Source organism: Eptesicus fuscus, chromosome 4 (assembly GCF_027574615.1).
Source record: "Eptesicus fuscus isolate TK198812 chromosome 4, DD_ASM_mEF_20220401, whole genome shotgun sequence".
NCBI classification, from domain to species: domain Eukaryota; kingdom Metazoa; phylum Chordata; class Mammalia; order Chiroptera; family Vespertilionidae; genus Eptesicus; species Eptesicus fuscus.
Genome location: NC_072476.1, coordinates 23,250,702 through 23,264,354, shown reverse-complemented (window position 1 = coordinate 23,264,354; position 13,653 = coordinate 23,250,702). Strand labels below are relative to the sequence as shown.

At 42.8% G+C, this 13,653-nt stretch overlaps 1 protein-coding gene across 3 annotated transcripts in view; it reads right to left on the bottom strand.

The window, feature by feature from the left end:
• LOC103286083 (BOS complex subunit NOMO1) overlaps window positions 1-12,904 on the bottom strand; it is a 49,451-nt gene extending 36,547 nt beyond the window's left edge. For all 3 annotated transcript variants that reach the window (XM_054714774.1, XM_054714775.1, XM_008141545.3), the window contains exons 1-6: window positions 12,662-12,904; window positions 8,984-9,073; window positions 7,500-7,545; window positions 3,863-3,963; window positions 3,051-3,157; window positions 1,094-1,166 (exon numbers count right to left, since the gene is read on the bottom strand). In XM_054714774.1, coding sequence (XP_054570749.1) covers window positions 1,094-1,166; window positions 3,051-3,157; window positions 3,863-3,963; window positions 7,500-7,545; window positions 8,984-9,073; window positions 12,662-12,826 — 582 coding nt within the window. In that variant the 5' untranslated portion in view covers window positions 12,827-12,904. The remainder of the gene's footprint in view (window positions 1-1,093; window positions 1,167-3,050; window positions 3,158-3,862; window positions 3,964-7,499; window positions 7,546-8,983; window positions 9,074-12,661) is intronic.
• Between the last annotated feature and the right edge of the window lie 749 nt (window positions 12,905-13,653).

Below are 13,653 nucleotides of genomic sequence, written 5' to 3'. Positions count from 1 at the left end.
TAAATAAAACATTTTTAAGCCTAGGCTGAAACCATACCATCAATTGTAACTGCATAAAACGTATACGGTAAAAACTGAAACACTGATTCTGATCCTTCTTGAGCAAGAATGAGACACAGCCTCAAAATTAATGTAAAAGCTAACATGTCGAAATGTCCCTTAAGTCTTTCTTATTTCAATTTGTTTTTCCACAGCTATTATAAAACCTCACCTAGTATATTTCTTTTTTTTTATCTTTTACTATAAACTATTTCAAACAAAATGATATAAGAAATACTCTAAAGAACACCTATACACGCTCTAATCAGCTAAAGAAATGAGTAAAAATACAATTTAAGACCCTTACATCTCCCCTTCCTCCTCCCTCTACAGATGTCAGTATGCTAATTAGCATGTATTTGCCATTCCTATCTACATCTGTGCAATTTTTCCACATATGAATACATCCCTAACTGGTATGATCAGGAGTGTTTTTAGTTACTATATAAATGACATCATATTTCCTTATCCTTCAGCAACTTGCCTTTTTCCTTTACCGTAAGTTTTTAAATATAGTCGTATTGATGTATGTAGTTCTGGTACATTCATTATGGTTGATGTGTAGAATTCAATTGTGTGATAAAACCACAATCCACCCTCCTCTTAATGAACATTTAGGTTGTTTGCAATATTTTGCTATTGCAAACAAAGTTGCAATAAACATTCTTATACATTCTCCTTGAGCACATATACAACAGTTTCTAGGATGTTAAGCATATTTATAGAATGTTGTTCTTGACTGAAAAAAAGCACAACAAAAAATCTCAACCGGTTCTTTTGTGTTGATTTGGCTTAAGATAGCTATAGTTAATAACAAACCTATTTCACAGCAGGAAGACGATATTTTTACCTAAAACTGAAACCAACGTAAGCAACATCTGCTACAGTGAAGGAGTTTCACCTTATAAACACCATCAAGCTCATCAGCAGCACCACTGTTTTTTCATCTACTTCTAAAAAAGCCATAAACTCATTTCACACCCTGAACCGAAACCCCTGCTGTCCCCAAACCAGCACTTCGTTGCCACACTAAAGACATAACGGAAATGCTTACCTCTTTCAACGCCCAGGTTGGATGAGTTGCAAGGATTTCATAATCTCCGGGAAGGACTTTAAAAAATGCAAACCTAAGGATACAAAATACCACTTAACTCACTCCCAACAACCCGAGTAGTTCTAATTTTATGACCAACATTGGAAAGCACAGAAAACAGTGTTTGAATTATCACAAACTTGCCGTTAGCTGGTTTGTGAGCATAAACAAAATTTCATCCTTCACTGTGCAAAGCCACATCAGACAGCACTTACTGAGCAATTACTGTGTGCAAGGATAGGTATCCTGTGTGCCAACAGGAAAGAGGGTTTATGTTTTCCTTAACCCCCAGGAATTCTGGCCTAAAAACCAGTCACTGTGGTTTAGCAGGCGTCAGTCATAGAATAGGCAAGTGCGTTTTGACAGAGGTGACAGGCATGAATAGGCAAGAAGGGAGTGATGTGTCAAAAGCTCAGAAGTGGAAAGGAGTCAGATATAAGGGACAGAGAACAGATCTGATGGGCTAGGCAGACACTAACACAGGATGATGCTAATGATATGGGCGGAAAAATGGTAACAACCTCTGAATCCTATGCAAAAGAGTTTAGACCTGTGATCAGAAACAAATGTGACATTATGGGCTCGTATGCAAAGCAACAGCAATGAAAGCAGAAGCCAGTGAAGATCTCTCAGGTAGCTACTGACTAACCAAGACCAGAGTGAAATGAGCTGAGGTTGGAAATGGAAGGATTCTGACACATTTAACCCTTTAAATCTGCAAAGCACCGGACAAATAGAGGGCTAGTTCTAATGAAATGAACTACAAAATCATTCAATTTATTCTTCTGTGGTGGTATTTTATTTTATCAAATGTTGCCTGTAATAACTGGATAGGGCTTGGCAATCACTTTGCTAAAATAAAATTGAAGCTGCCACTGGATTTTGGTCTTAGTAAGATGTAGCCTATACTTCATGTCCATGATTTCCCTGGTCTGTAAGTTAATATCTTTGTTTAGTTAGTGCTGATCCAGAAAGATCAAGTCATTTATCCCAGCAAGGTCAACAGCAAACTACTAGCCTAGAGAAAATGAGAATTCCACACTCCTTCTATAGACCAGGGTTGGTGAGGCATCAATCAAATGTTATTTCAAAAATAATTTCAACAATCATCATTTAAAAATCGAATGACTTACTGACAGATTCATTATAAACTTCAATTCTGCAGCTTAGTCAATTTTGAATATTAAAGTAGTAATGATCTGAATGCTCTCAAAATTATCAGTTGGAACTATTCTGCTATTAATCTTGGCACATCTGTTAACATTTACAACTCAATGATATAAATCCATTAAATAAATGCTTTAAATTTGACTTAACAAGGTTAATTAAGTAGTCATCAGTTCTAAGTACAAAACAATTTTGATGTAATAGGGATAAAATGATTTGTAAAAATCATAATTGCGCTAACCTATATTTGAGGTAAGTTATTAAGCACATATGTCATGCCAAAAAGCTTGAAACACTAACACTAGATAATTTAATCTTCTCAATAACTTTAGGAGGTAGATTTCATGATTATTATCATTTTTAAATGAGGAAATGGAGGCCCAGAGGCCTTACGTAACTTGCTCCTGGTTAAACAGATAGTAAAGGGGGAAACCAGGATTCAAACCCAGGCTCTTGGGCTCCAGAGCCAGTGCCAACCATTAAATAAAGACCTACTATATGCCAGGCCCTGTGCAGTAGGTGCTTGATAGGTGTTATCTCATATTCAGTAACCCCGCCAATGCTACATGCAATGGGTCAAATGACTTCCATTTTACATATGAGGAACTTGAGGCCCTGACGGGCATGAAATTGTCCCAAGTTAAGAGGCCAAATTAGGATTTGAACTGAGGTCTCCCTAAATCCAAAGCTCCCCAACCCCCATCAGAGCCCCGCTCTAGCTACAAGGCAGGATGGCACAAGCACAACTCACTTTCCACCCGGCTGCGTGACTGTGGACTGGATCTTCGCTTCGGTCCCTGTGCTTCTCAGAGACACCTGAACCCCAGCAGGACCCAGGGGCTGCCCTTTGCTGAGAACCTGTCGTGGAGAAGGAGGTTGAACTTGACCTAGAAGCAAAGTGCTCCTCTCAAGAGATCCTGCTCCTACTCCCCACAGGGGCCTGATAACCTTCTTTGGGTGAAAATTCCTTTGAGAAGGTGATGGAAATCATGGATACCCTTCCCAGGGAGGTTTGAGGGGCTGTGAGAGGGAACAGTAACAGTATAGTAATACTGTGTTTCACTGACTCTAAGACACTGTCAGTTAAAAATACACAATTATTTTACAAAGTTTGGAGTATAGAGATGATCCTCATCTCTCACAGGAAACCCACACATAAAGACAGAACACAAGGGCCTCCCTTAGGGTAAAAGTAAAGAAGTAGGCCTGCCGTGCAGAAAAGGATGGCAGGGAAACGTGCACGTCTCAACCTTGATGCTGGATGGAGGGAAGGAAAAAAAAATCTCCCGGGAATCTGTCCCTATAAAAGGCCACTCCTGGCACTTACACGCTAACAGCCTCTACTGTTACAGGGTAAGAGAACCTAGATCGGACGCCTAAAAACACCCACTACATTTTATACTCGATTTTATCGAGTTCCCAGATCCTCTTAAAGCTTACCTGTGGGTCCCTTGTGTGATGAAAGTCCCCAGGTTAAAAAGTCCTATTTTTTTAAAGGTAAGAGAAGACCCAGTGGATACTACAGAGCAAACATTAAAAAATAAGGAAGTTCTGGAACCAAACCTTTCCATTCACAGAGAAGCCCGTGAACACAAAGTTGATGTCCCCGCCCTTCGTGCAGATGTCATTGACGCCATCCACATAGAGCTCCACGCTCGTTGGTTCTGAGGGATGAAGGTGGGAATGGGGTACAAGACACAAACAAGTTTGTTTAGTTCTGGGAAATTGTCTAGGTAAAATGTATTTTACTGGTTAACTTTCATTTTATTTATTTTTGAGCACTTAATATAGTTGCATGGTTCAAAATCCAAAGGTATAAAAGACAGGCAGGGCCCTGGCTGGTTTGGCTCAGTGGATAGAGTGACGGCCTAGGGTCTGAAGGGTCCTGGGTTTGATCCCGGTCGAGGGCATATGCCTGGGTTGCGGGCTCCATCCCTTGTGGGGGGTGTGCAGGAGGCAGCCGATCAATGATTCTCTCTCATCATTGATGTTTCTATCTCCCTCTCCCTTCTTCTCTGAAATCAATAAAAATATGTTAAAAAAAAAAAAAAAAAAAAGACAGGCAGGGCAAGTCTCCCTCCCACCCTTATTCCTTGGACACTCAGTTTCCTGCCCCAGAGGGAACCAATGTTTAGAGGATAATATACTCTTGTAACAGTCTTTCAGCCGAGTTGTATCTCAAAGTCCCATGGAAAATTCACTGAGCACCAACTAGCTTTATTCACTGAATGTTTACCACAGGCCAGGCACTGAGCTAAGGGCATTTAATTCTCAAAACTACTAAAAGAGGTAGGTAGTAACATTTACAATTGAGGGGTAAACTGAGGCACGGAAGGTTAACAGATCTCACAAAGTCACAGCACTTGTGAGTTACAGGACCCCAATTCAAGCCCCAAAAATCTGGTTCCAGTTCTGTTTTCTGACCAAGTACATGGGTTTAGCCATATTAAACCAGGGCCATAAACTCCAATGTCCCCAGAAAGCAAATGGGTAAGAAGTAAGCAGACAGGCCAAGTGGGGACTATGTGAATGGCTCAATCCCCAATAGGGGGTGTGCAGGAGGCAGCCAATTGATGGTTCTCTCTCATCACTGATGTTTTTCTCTCTCTTTCCCTCTCCCTTCCTCTTTCTGAAATCAATAAAATATATTAAAAAAATAATTTAGAACAAAAAATTACATACAAACATACAGGGGAAGATGCCAATAAAAAATGGACACAAGCTTTGAACAGGTACCTCACAAAAGAGAATATCCAAATGGCCAATAAACATAAAGTGTTCAACCTCGCCCTAGCTGGTTTGGCTCAACGGGCAGAGCATTGACCTGCGACTGAAGGGTCCTGGGTTCAATTCCAGTCAAGGGCACATGCCCAGACTGCAGGCTCAATCTCCAGTAGGGGGCATGCAGGAGGCAGCCAATCAATGATTCTCTCTCACCATTGATGTTTCTATCTCTCTCTCCCTCTCCCTGCCTCTCTGAAATCAATTATATATATATATATTTTTTTTTAAGTGTTCAACCTCATTCACCATTGAGGAAACTCAAATCAAAATCACAATGGATACCACCACATCCCCACCAGAATGGCCAAAATGAAACAGACTGACCATGCCAAGTGTTGGTGAGAACGTGGAGCACCTGGAACCCTTACACGCTGTTGGGAGAGGAGAAATTGCTATATCTACTTTCCACGTTTCGCCATATCTACTAGAGCTGAGCATGTAAAAATTCCATTGCCCAGTAATTTCATTTCTGTTATATAATCAACAGAAATGCAAATACACATGTATCAAAAGATACGTACAAAGATGTTTGCAGGAGCACTATTCTTATGGCCAAAATTGGGAAGCAAACCAAATGTCCATCAAAAGCAGGAGGGATAAATCACTTCATATTCAGTAATAGAATGAAAAGCTACACATAATACAAAGGAATCTCATGAACAATGTTGAAGGAAACCAGATACAAAAAAAGTGTGGTTCCATTTTTATTAAGTTCAAAACAATCTATAATTTGAGGTCGGTTTGTGGTCCACCTGGGGGGAGGGGTGGGGTGGAGCAATTAAAGAGTGCCTGTGGGTACTGATAAAAGTTCATCTCATTGTCTGGGTGGCAGTTACATGAGGGAGTTCACTTTGTGAAAATTCCTGAAAGTATGTTATAATTCAGTAAAAAATTTTGAAAGCTTATCAAAAAGAAAAAGCATTGACAGGAAGGGAGGGGGCACCAACTCCGACTGGCTGTCAATCTGTGACCTCTGCTTTAGCCATCAATTGGGTTTGATTCCGCCCCCCGCCCCGCAAACCCCCTGCCCAGATTCTAGAATGCACCTGTCAGGAACCAAGAGTCGGTCAAAGGATTAACTCTGACCTTCAGTGAGTTACTGAAACTAGGCCCACTTCCTCTTGCCTGAGGACAAAGCATTTCTTCTGTAGCCGCCCTTCAACCGCCACACCCTTTATCTATAGTTACGACTTTAGCCGATTATCTAGGTCAGCCCCCACCCCTCCTAGGCATACACCCTTCTAGAAATCACATATAAGGAACGCTGTAAAAATAAAGTTTTGAGGCTTGATCAGAAACCCCTTTGTCTTGCCTCCATTCTTCTGCGTCCCTTGTCTGTTTCTCATTCTCTTAGGTGCGCCGCCTCGGTACCCCCGTTAGAAGACCCCGCAGGTCGGGGAAAGCACCAGCCAGGTGCCCCTATGTTTGAAATGGAGAAGAACTTCCCCACAGAGCCAAATTAGCTACCTGAGCTTCCCTTCACCTGTTATGATGGCAGGGACGCAATTCTTCCTTGTCTAACTAGCAAGGCAGCCAGATGGAAACAACCACGGCCCCCCACTCCTATCCCTAAGCTATAGAACTGGGATCACGCGCATCTGCCATAGGGAAAAGTCAATAGTGTTTCTTCTCCAAATCATCAGCCAGCTCAAAGCAGAACCTTCCATTCTGATCTCAACCCCATCCCACCTCTCCAACTTTGCTAAAAGGCAGATACTTTTTGCTAAAAGCTCAGGAAAGTGTTGAGTTTTTGTTTGTATATGTGCAGAAGGATTTTTTAAGTATCGCCTAATTACCTGCTAATGATGTGCCAACCATTCTGAACACAGAAATATATTGGCCGATTAATCCTCCAGGTCGCCTGTGTCCACCTCCGCCCGACCCGTTAGAGAGGAGGTGGACACGGAAACAGGGGAAGTAACTTGTCCAAGGTCATCACAGAGCTGGCAAGGCCCAAGGCTGCCAGATCTTCTGATCTCTTAAGAGAAGCAGAACTGGACTTTTATGTCAAATCTCACAATGTTTAATGTTACAACTAACTCACACACACACAAAAAGAAAGAACAGTAACACTGAGGGAGCTAAGAAAGAAGCCATCCTGGGACAAAAACAAAGTCCCCACTTCTGACCTCTATATATAATCCTACTGCCACTTAATGAATGAAACTGCTACAGTAGAGTTTCCTGAGAAAGGTACTAGAAAAAATGTCTATTCTAAGAAAAGATGACAAAAAACCTCAAGGTAGATTTAAGGTAAACCCAATCTATTCTAAAGTGAAAAGGCAAGGGACCCTCTTCTCCACTAGAAATGAATACTCAGTATTTTAGCAATCGATGCACTCTATCAACTTAAATTAATAGTCAGCATATGATCTAATCAGTTGCAGAGTATTACCTGGTTATTCAGTTAACTTACCAAAACTCCACCCTAGGGGAGGCTCAATCTTCAGAATAAAATCTCCCTATGAGGGGGGAAAAAAGTAAAGGATTGAGAACTGATGACCCTTCAACTAGCTTAACTTAGTTTAGTGCTACCATTTCATCTAGAATTTTTACACAGGAAATGAAATTCCAAGCATAAACTGAAGCCGATCACCAGAAGTTCCCATCCAACCAATCAGAAGACACCATGTTAAAGCCCAAGGGAGAATCCTAAAGACACCATATTCAGCCACTCCTTGTTTTTTGATACCAAACATACCATTAATGGATCTATTAACCCCACATATGCCTAAGGTTGCCAGGGTCAGCACAAGAACTAAAGTCATTTCTAAACACTAGGTTTTACTCATACACCTTGGTTTCTTGAGATTGTTTTAATAGTTTAAAAAAATAAAAAATAAAAATTTAAAAAGATTTCAAGACCCAGCTAGTCCACCTCTAGCAATCAATTTTATGGACAAGGTGGGGCAAAAGTGGGTTTACAGTTGTGAGTCTGAGAAACACAGAGCTTATTCTTGTCTTATTATTTATTAATTATTGTATTATTTTCTACAGACTGCATTGGAGGTTGGGGTGGAATTGGGGGAGGGGACAGGAAGAGATTAACTAAAGAACATATATGCATAATCCATAGACACAGGAAGGACTGGGGTGAGGCAGGGGTTGGGTGGAGGGAGGCAAAAAGAGAGAAAATGGGAGATATCCGTAATACTGTCAACAATAAAATAAAATTGTAAAAAAGGAGGGTAAAAAAAAAAAAAGGCAATAGATCTATACATGCTAATGCTGAAAGGAACCAAGACATTACCATAGGAAAAACAATCAAACCACATAGTGATTTCTACGGTTCGATTCCATTTGTCTTCCTTTAAAAATCAAAATCAAGAAAAAGCAGCCTATTAGGTTACACACCAAGACTTTCTTCAAAGGCTACCACTACACAAGGAGTGGCATCTGGGGGATAAAAGATAAAATTTACTTCAAATATTTCAAACACCTTAGTATTTTTTTTCACAGAGCTCATAAATTTGCATAATTTTCTTAAAGCAACATTTTAAGCTGCTTGCAAATAAAGGGTGCTAGTAAACCAGGGTTTCTCGGCCCTCATACTGCGGACATTTGTCTGTCCTGTGCAGCACGATGGGACGTTTAGCCTCCTTCCAGGCCTCTACTCACTAGGGAACTCTAGCACCACCCCCCACCGCCCACAGTTGTAACAAACAAAAACGTCTCTAGACATTGCCAATTGTCTCTGAAGACTTTGAGAAACACTATATTCAATCAAACCGATCCAGAAGCTCTCTCCTCCAGAATTTGGCCAGAATTGTCACATTCCACTTATAATTCACGAAACAGTGAGCGTGTGCTTTTGTGGGAAAGGCCATTCTCCTGGTTGGCACAGCCCTGTGGGCCACGCCACTTCCCATTATAAAAGACTAAATTACTCTGTCCTCTTACCTTATCATACAAGGGGATCATAAAGTAACCATTGTTAGGGGCACAGTCTGTCTGGTATTTCAAAGTCCCATGCTTGGTGTACAACTTTATCTGAAAGAAAGGAAAGAGAAGTCACAATATCACCTTTGAGAATTAGCCATGAATGTTACACCTGAATGCATTCAGTCAATGTATTTGCTGAGGACCTACTAGATGCTGCTGTTAGCACTGGGCATGCAGGAGAGAAGTAAGTACCCCCAAAATAACGTGATTCCATACTTTTTAGGTTAGAAACCATCTGAAGTCTATCACAAAAGTTATATTTTTCAATGCTTTTTTAATTTTAATGACTGTTTCTATGTTGCTTCTAGGTCTAAAATGTTCCAACTTGCTGTTAGTAAGGTGCTTATTAAAAGCAATTTCTGCCCAACCAGAGTGGCTCAGTGGTTGAGCATCAACTTGTGAACCAGGAGGTCACAGTTCAATTCCAGGGCACATGCCTGGGTTCCAGACTCGATCCCCAATAGGGGACGCGCAGGAGGCAGCCAACCAACGATTCTCTCTGATCATTGATGTTTCTATTTCTCTCACCCTCTCCTTCATCTCTGAAATCAATAATAAAATTTTTTTTTAAAAAGCAATTCCTGAGCCCCTCTTGTGTTCCTAAACTAGGTTTGAGGGGTCAGGCCAGGCATCTATTTTATTAACCCCAAATGATTCCCAATACTTGTAGTAACACTCATCTAGAAATATTTTAATTTTCCCTTTTATTTTCATTCTCAGGACAAAAACATATCAAAAGACATTTAATATATATCCTCTCCTCAAGGACTCTCTAAAACTCTTGCATCCTGAGCATTCCCAGAAACAAACTGTTAACCCATTTAGATGCTCAAGTAACATCTGAGTCTCCCACATACTGTGTGACCTTGGGCAACTCATTCACCCTCCTGAGATCCTTTGTTTCTTCGTGGTGGCTGCTCAGATTCACAGCTATGCATATTAAGCACCTGGCACAGAGTATGGACTAAAAAAAAGTAGCCTGCATTACTATTTACTGTTACTATTTTACTATATTACTATGTTGTATTACTAACATCTCTCAGAAGAAAAAAAAGCAATGTGGTGTCATTGGCAGGGCAGAGGCTGGATTCAAAAAAGATTTCCTAAACCTACCTGCATGGATCAACCACTCTGAGCCTCAGTTTCTACATCTGTAACAGGAAGCAGTTGGATCTCACCTCTAAAATGTTAATGCTGTGACCATGATATGGACATAACAAATGTGTCATACCAGCTAAGATATAAAAAGCCGCAAACTCACATGTACACCTGGGAAAGGAACAGAGTAAATTTACAATTGGACTTCTAAGTGCCTGATGGGTGTGACCACAGCTTACACTCCACAGTGCCTGGGACGATGTCTTGTTTAGTGTAGGTACTCAATAAATACTCAGTGAATCTGTTCACAGGCCATAAAGAAAATCAGATGCACAAACCTAAAGCAGAAATTGAAAATCCACCTGCCCAGAGGGGCCAGGGAAGCAATGTCAAGGGCATGCATGTAAAGGGACACAGATCACTACTCAACTCAAACCAAGTTTTGCAACCCAAAGATCAGCAGGTTTTCCAGAGAAATCAGGAATCCGGTTTGTAAAATGAAATCTCCTGATTGTCAAAGTATCAGCAACCAATATTATTTTTCTTTTGTAGGGATTTTTGTCTGTTGTGTTTTTTTATACTGCTATATCCCCACCCTGGACAGTTTCAGTACATGCAGGGGCTCACTCCATAGTTACTGACTGAATGATTATGATGGAAAAACACACAGAAGGGAAGAAGGCTCGGGAAGAGTAAAAGTAGTTTTATTAGGAGACAGAAAATACAATCAAGAAATTATTGTGAAACATCTTGATTATTTGCATGTCTTTCATTAAGTACAGATCAGGGCACAGGGTGGCAATACTGGTATACATTACACATATGACATGTTTGATTTCATCATCAGAAATTATGAAAGAATAAACGTGTCAGACCATCTGGACAGGCAGCCTTGGGCTCACGGAGCACACTTAATACTAGGTCACAATACCTGCCCATGCTCTCAAGGTCACTATTGTATTTGGGGTGGGAGTGCCCATAACTGCCTTCACTTTCCTCCCAGAGTCCCAGGAAACTACAAGCTACAAAAAAAACCTATCCAGGCAGCTTCTGAAATGCCCTGTGCCTACATACTGGAGGCAATCCAGAAGGTGGCATGGGTACCCAGCTGACCCTCGGAGCCCTGCCCCTGCCAGTGGGTAGAGCCTTTAATTAAAACACCCAACTTCTTAAGATCAAAAATGGTGGAGAAGCCACAGACAGAGGGGCCTTAAAGGTGATAATTGATTACCTTCTTCAGGAAATCTATGGCACTAGGTTCTGCTGTTTCTCTCACACCACCTACAGGAATTAATTGGCACTTGGGGCCAGGCCAGGTCAAAGAACAAGTGGGGTATGGCATGGGCTTCCTCCCCCTGCCCCAATCCTCAGCAACCTTTGCAGAACACCAGTTTACCCTGCACCACAGCCCTCCGGCTGCCAGCCCTGGGGAGGCTCAAACATGCTTTCAGGCAGCCTTTGGAGTCTCAGTGCCCAGTCCCTTCTTTTTGGCATCTTTTTGGTTCTTTTTTTTCTCTTTTAAATCCTCATCTTCTGCCCCATCATCAGTAACCTCCTAAAATAGAAGCCACCCTTCCCTTGGGTCCCTGCCCACTCACCCTGACAAGTGACCTTCTATCCCTCCTCCCATCAGCCTCCCTTCCTCATCACAAAGCTTTCTGGGCCATAATTCCAATGGGCTGATAATCATCTAACTGACTAGGGCTTTGCAACTTAATAAAAAGACTTCCGCACAAATCTCTAGTGCAATTCCAATAACTAACCAGTGCGGCAATCAGGATAGCTCACAGCTCTCCACTTTCAGAGAAAACACAGTCCCACGCGGGTAAGCAGAGGGGGCCAGGGATTAAATATACAGATTCCCAGCTCCAGAGATGCCAACAGAGATCTGCTGGATCAGGATCTCTGGGATGGGAACTGACGTTCTTTAAAAGCATCCCAGTGGGTGTGGGGGGATTTAGTGGAATAGAACTTTTGGGGGCGCTGAGTTGTGGAGTTTGGGGGTAAGACTTGTGGTCTCTAGGTTCTGGAATGTGGTTTCTGGGAAATCTGAGTTTCAGGGGGTCTGAGTTTTGAGGACCTGGGTCCTGCTGAGACCGGGTGTTGAGTGATCTGGGCCTGGATTCTGGAGACAGTCTGGGTTCTGGATTATCTTGAATCTGCATTCTGGGGAGCTGGACTTTGGGTTTTCAAGAATCTGGGGGTCTTGGTTTGGAGGACCCTTGGTTTTGAGTGATCTGGTGAAAGTTATGCACCACCATCACCAGAAATGTCCCTCACACCCCAGCGCACACGGGTTCTGGCCGCCATCCCAACCGCAGAGCCGGGCCCTCGCGGGGGAACCTCCACTCCAGCGCGTCCGAGGAGGCGGAGGGCCCCGCGGCAATTGGCGCCTTTAAAGGGGAAAGGACTCCGGGGATGAGGGGTTGGTGGCAACCGCTCGGTGTCAGAGGAGAGACCACCGCGGCCCAGAGAGGTTGAGTAAGCGGCCCAGGGTCACACAGCGAGCTCCGGCCGGGCCGCGGGGCGAGCGCTCACCTCGATGAGCGAGTAGTTGATCTCCACGTCCGACTTGACGAAGCCCCCGCAGCCCACCACGATGTCCTCGGAGCCGCGCGCCGGTCCCACGCCGCTCAGCAGCAGCACCACGGCGGCAGCCACCACCGCGGGCCCCGGCGGCCCCACGCCCCGGCACACCCGCATGGCCCGGCCTCCGCCGCCCGACCCTCCGCAGCGGTCCGCGTCCCGCTCCGCACACCGCACGCTGCCCGCTGCTTCCTCTTCGGCCGGTGGCTGACAGCCCAAGCCCCGCCCCGCCGCCACCGCGCGTGCGCGCTCCGACCCCGGGCCCACGCCTCCAGGTAAGATGACTCCCGCGCATGCTCCACACCAAAAAAGAGGTCATGTGTGCCCTCTGGAGGCCTGGAGGACTCCGCACACCGTCTGACAGGTGCAGTTGCAAGGCGTGTGAGCACAGGCACAAACTCCAAAGAATTCTACCTTGGAATTCAGTATACCTGAAACTGGAAAGGACCAGAGACTATTAATGGAAGTAGTGTTCAACAATTTTCCCTATTATTTCGCAGGTTATATATCTATCAAAAACCAAGTTAGAAATTTGTGTAAGTTGGTGCATTTTTCCATGATAAATGACCAATAAGTGTTTTTAAAGCAAAACATAGGTCATTTAAGTTCAGCACAACACTTAAAATATATCTATATTTTATTTTAATCCAATCTCTAATAACATTTGCATAGAAACAAATATTGAGATTTTTTTCCCCATATGCAGTTTAATTCACTTGGAATTACCTCTGTAAGATGAAACATGATTTATCTGAAAAGTAATTTAGATTCAGAACGTTGTATTTTGTCCCAAGATTGGATAGATACTATAACATAGATTGAATTTAACTGCAGGTCACCACATAGAAATAGACAAAAATTGCTTTTTCTGACCTGACACCTTTGGAAATCTTCCATTTTGCTCCTAAAAAAAAGCAAGTGCTTTATTTTGATAGCTTTTATAT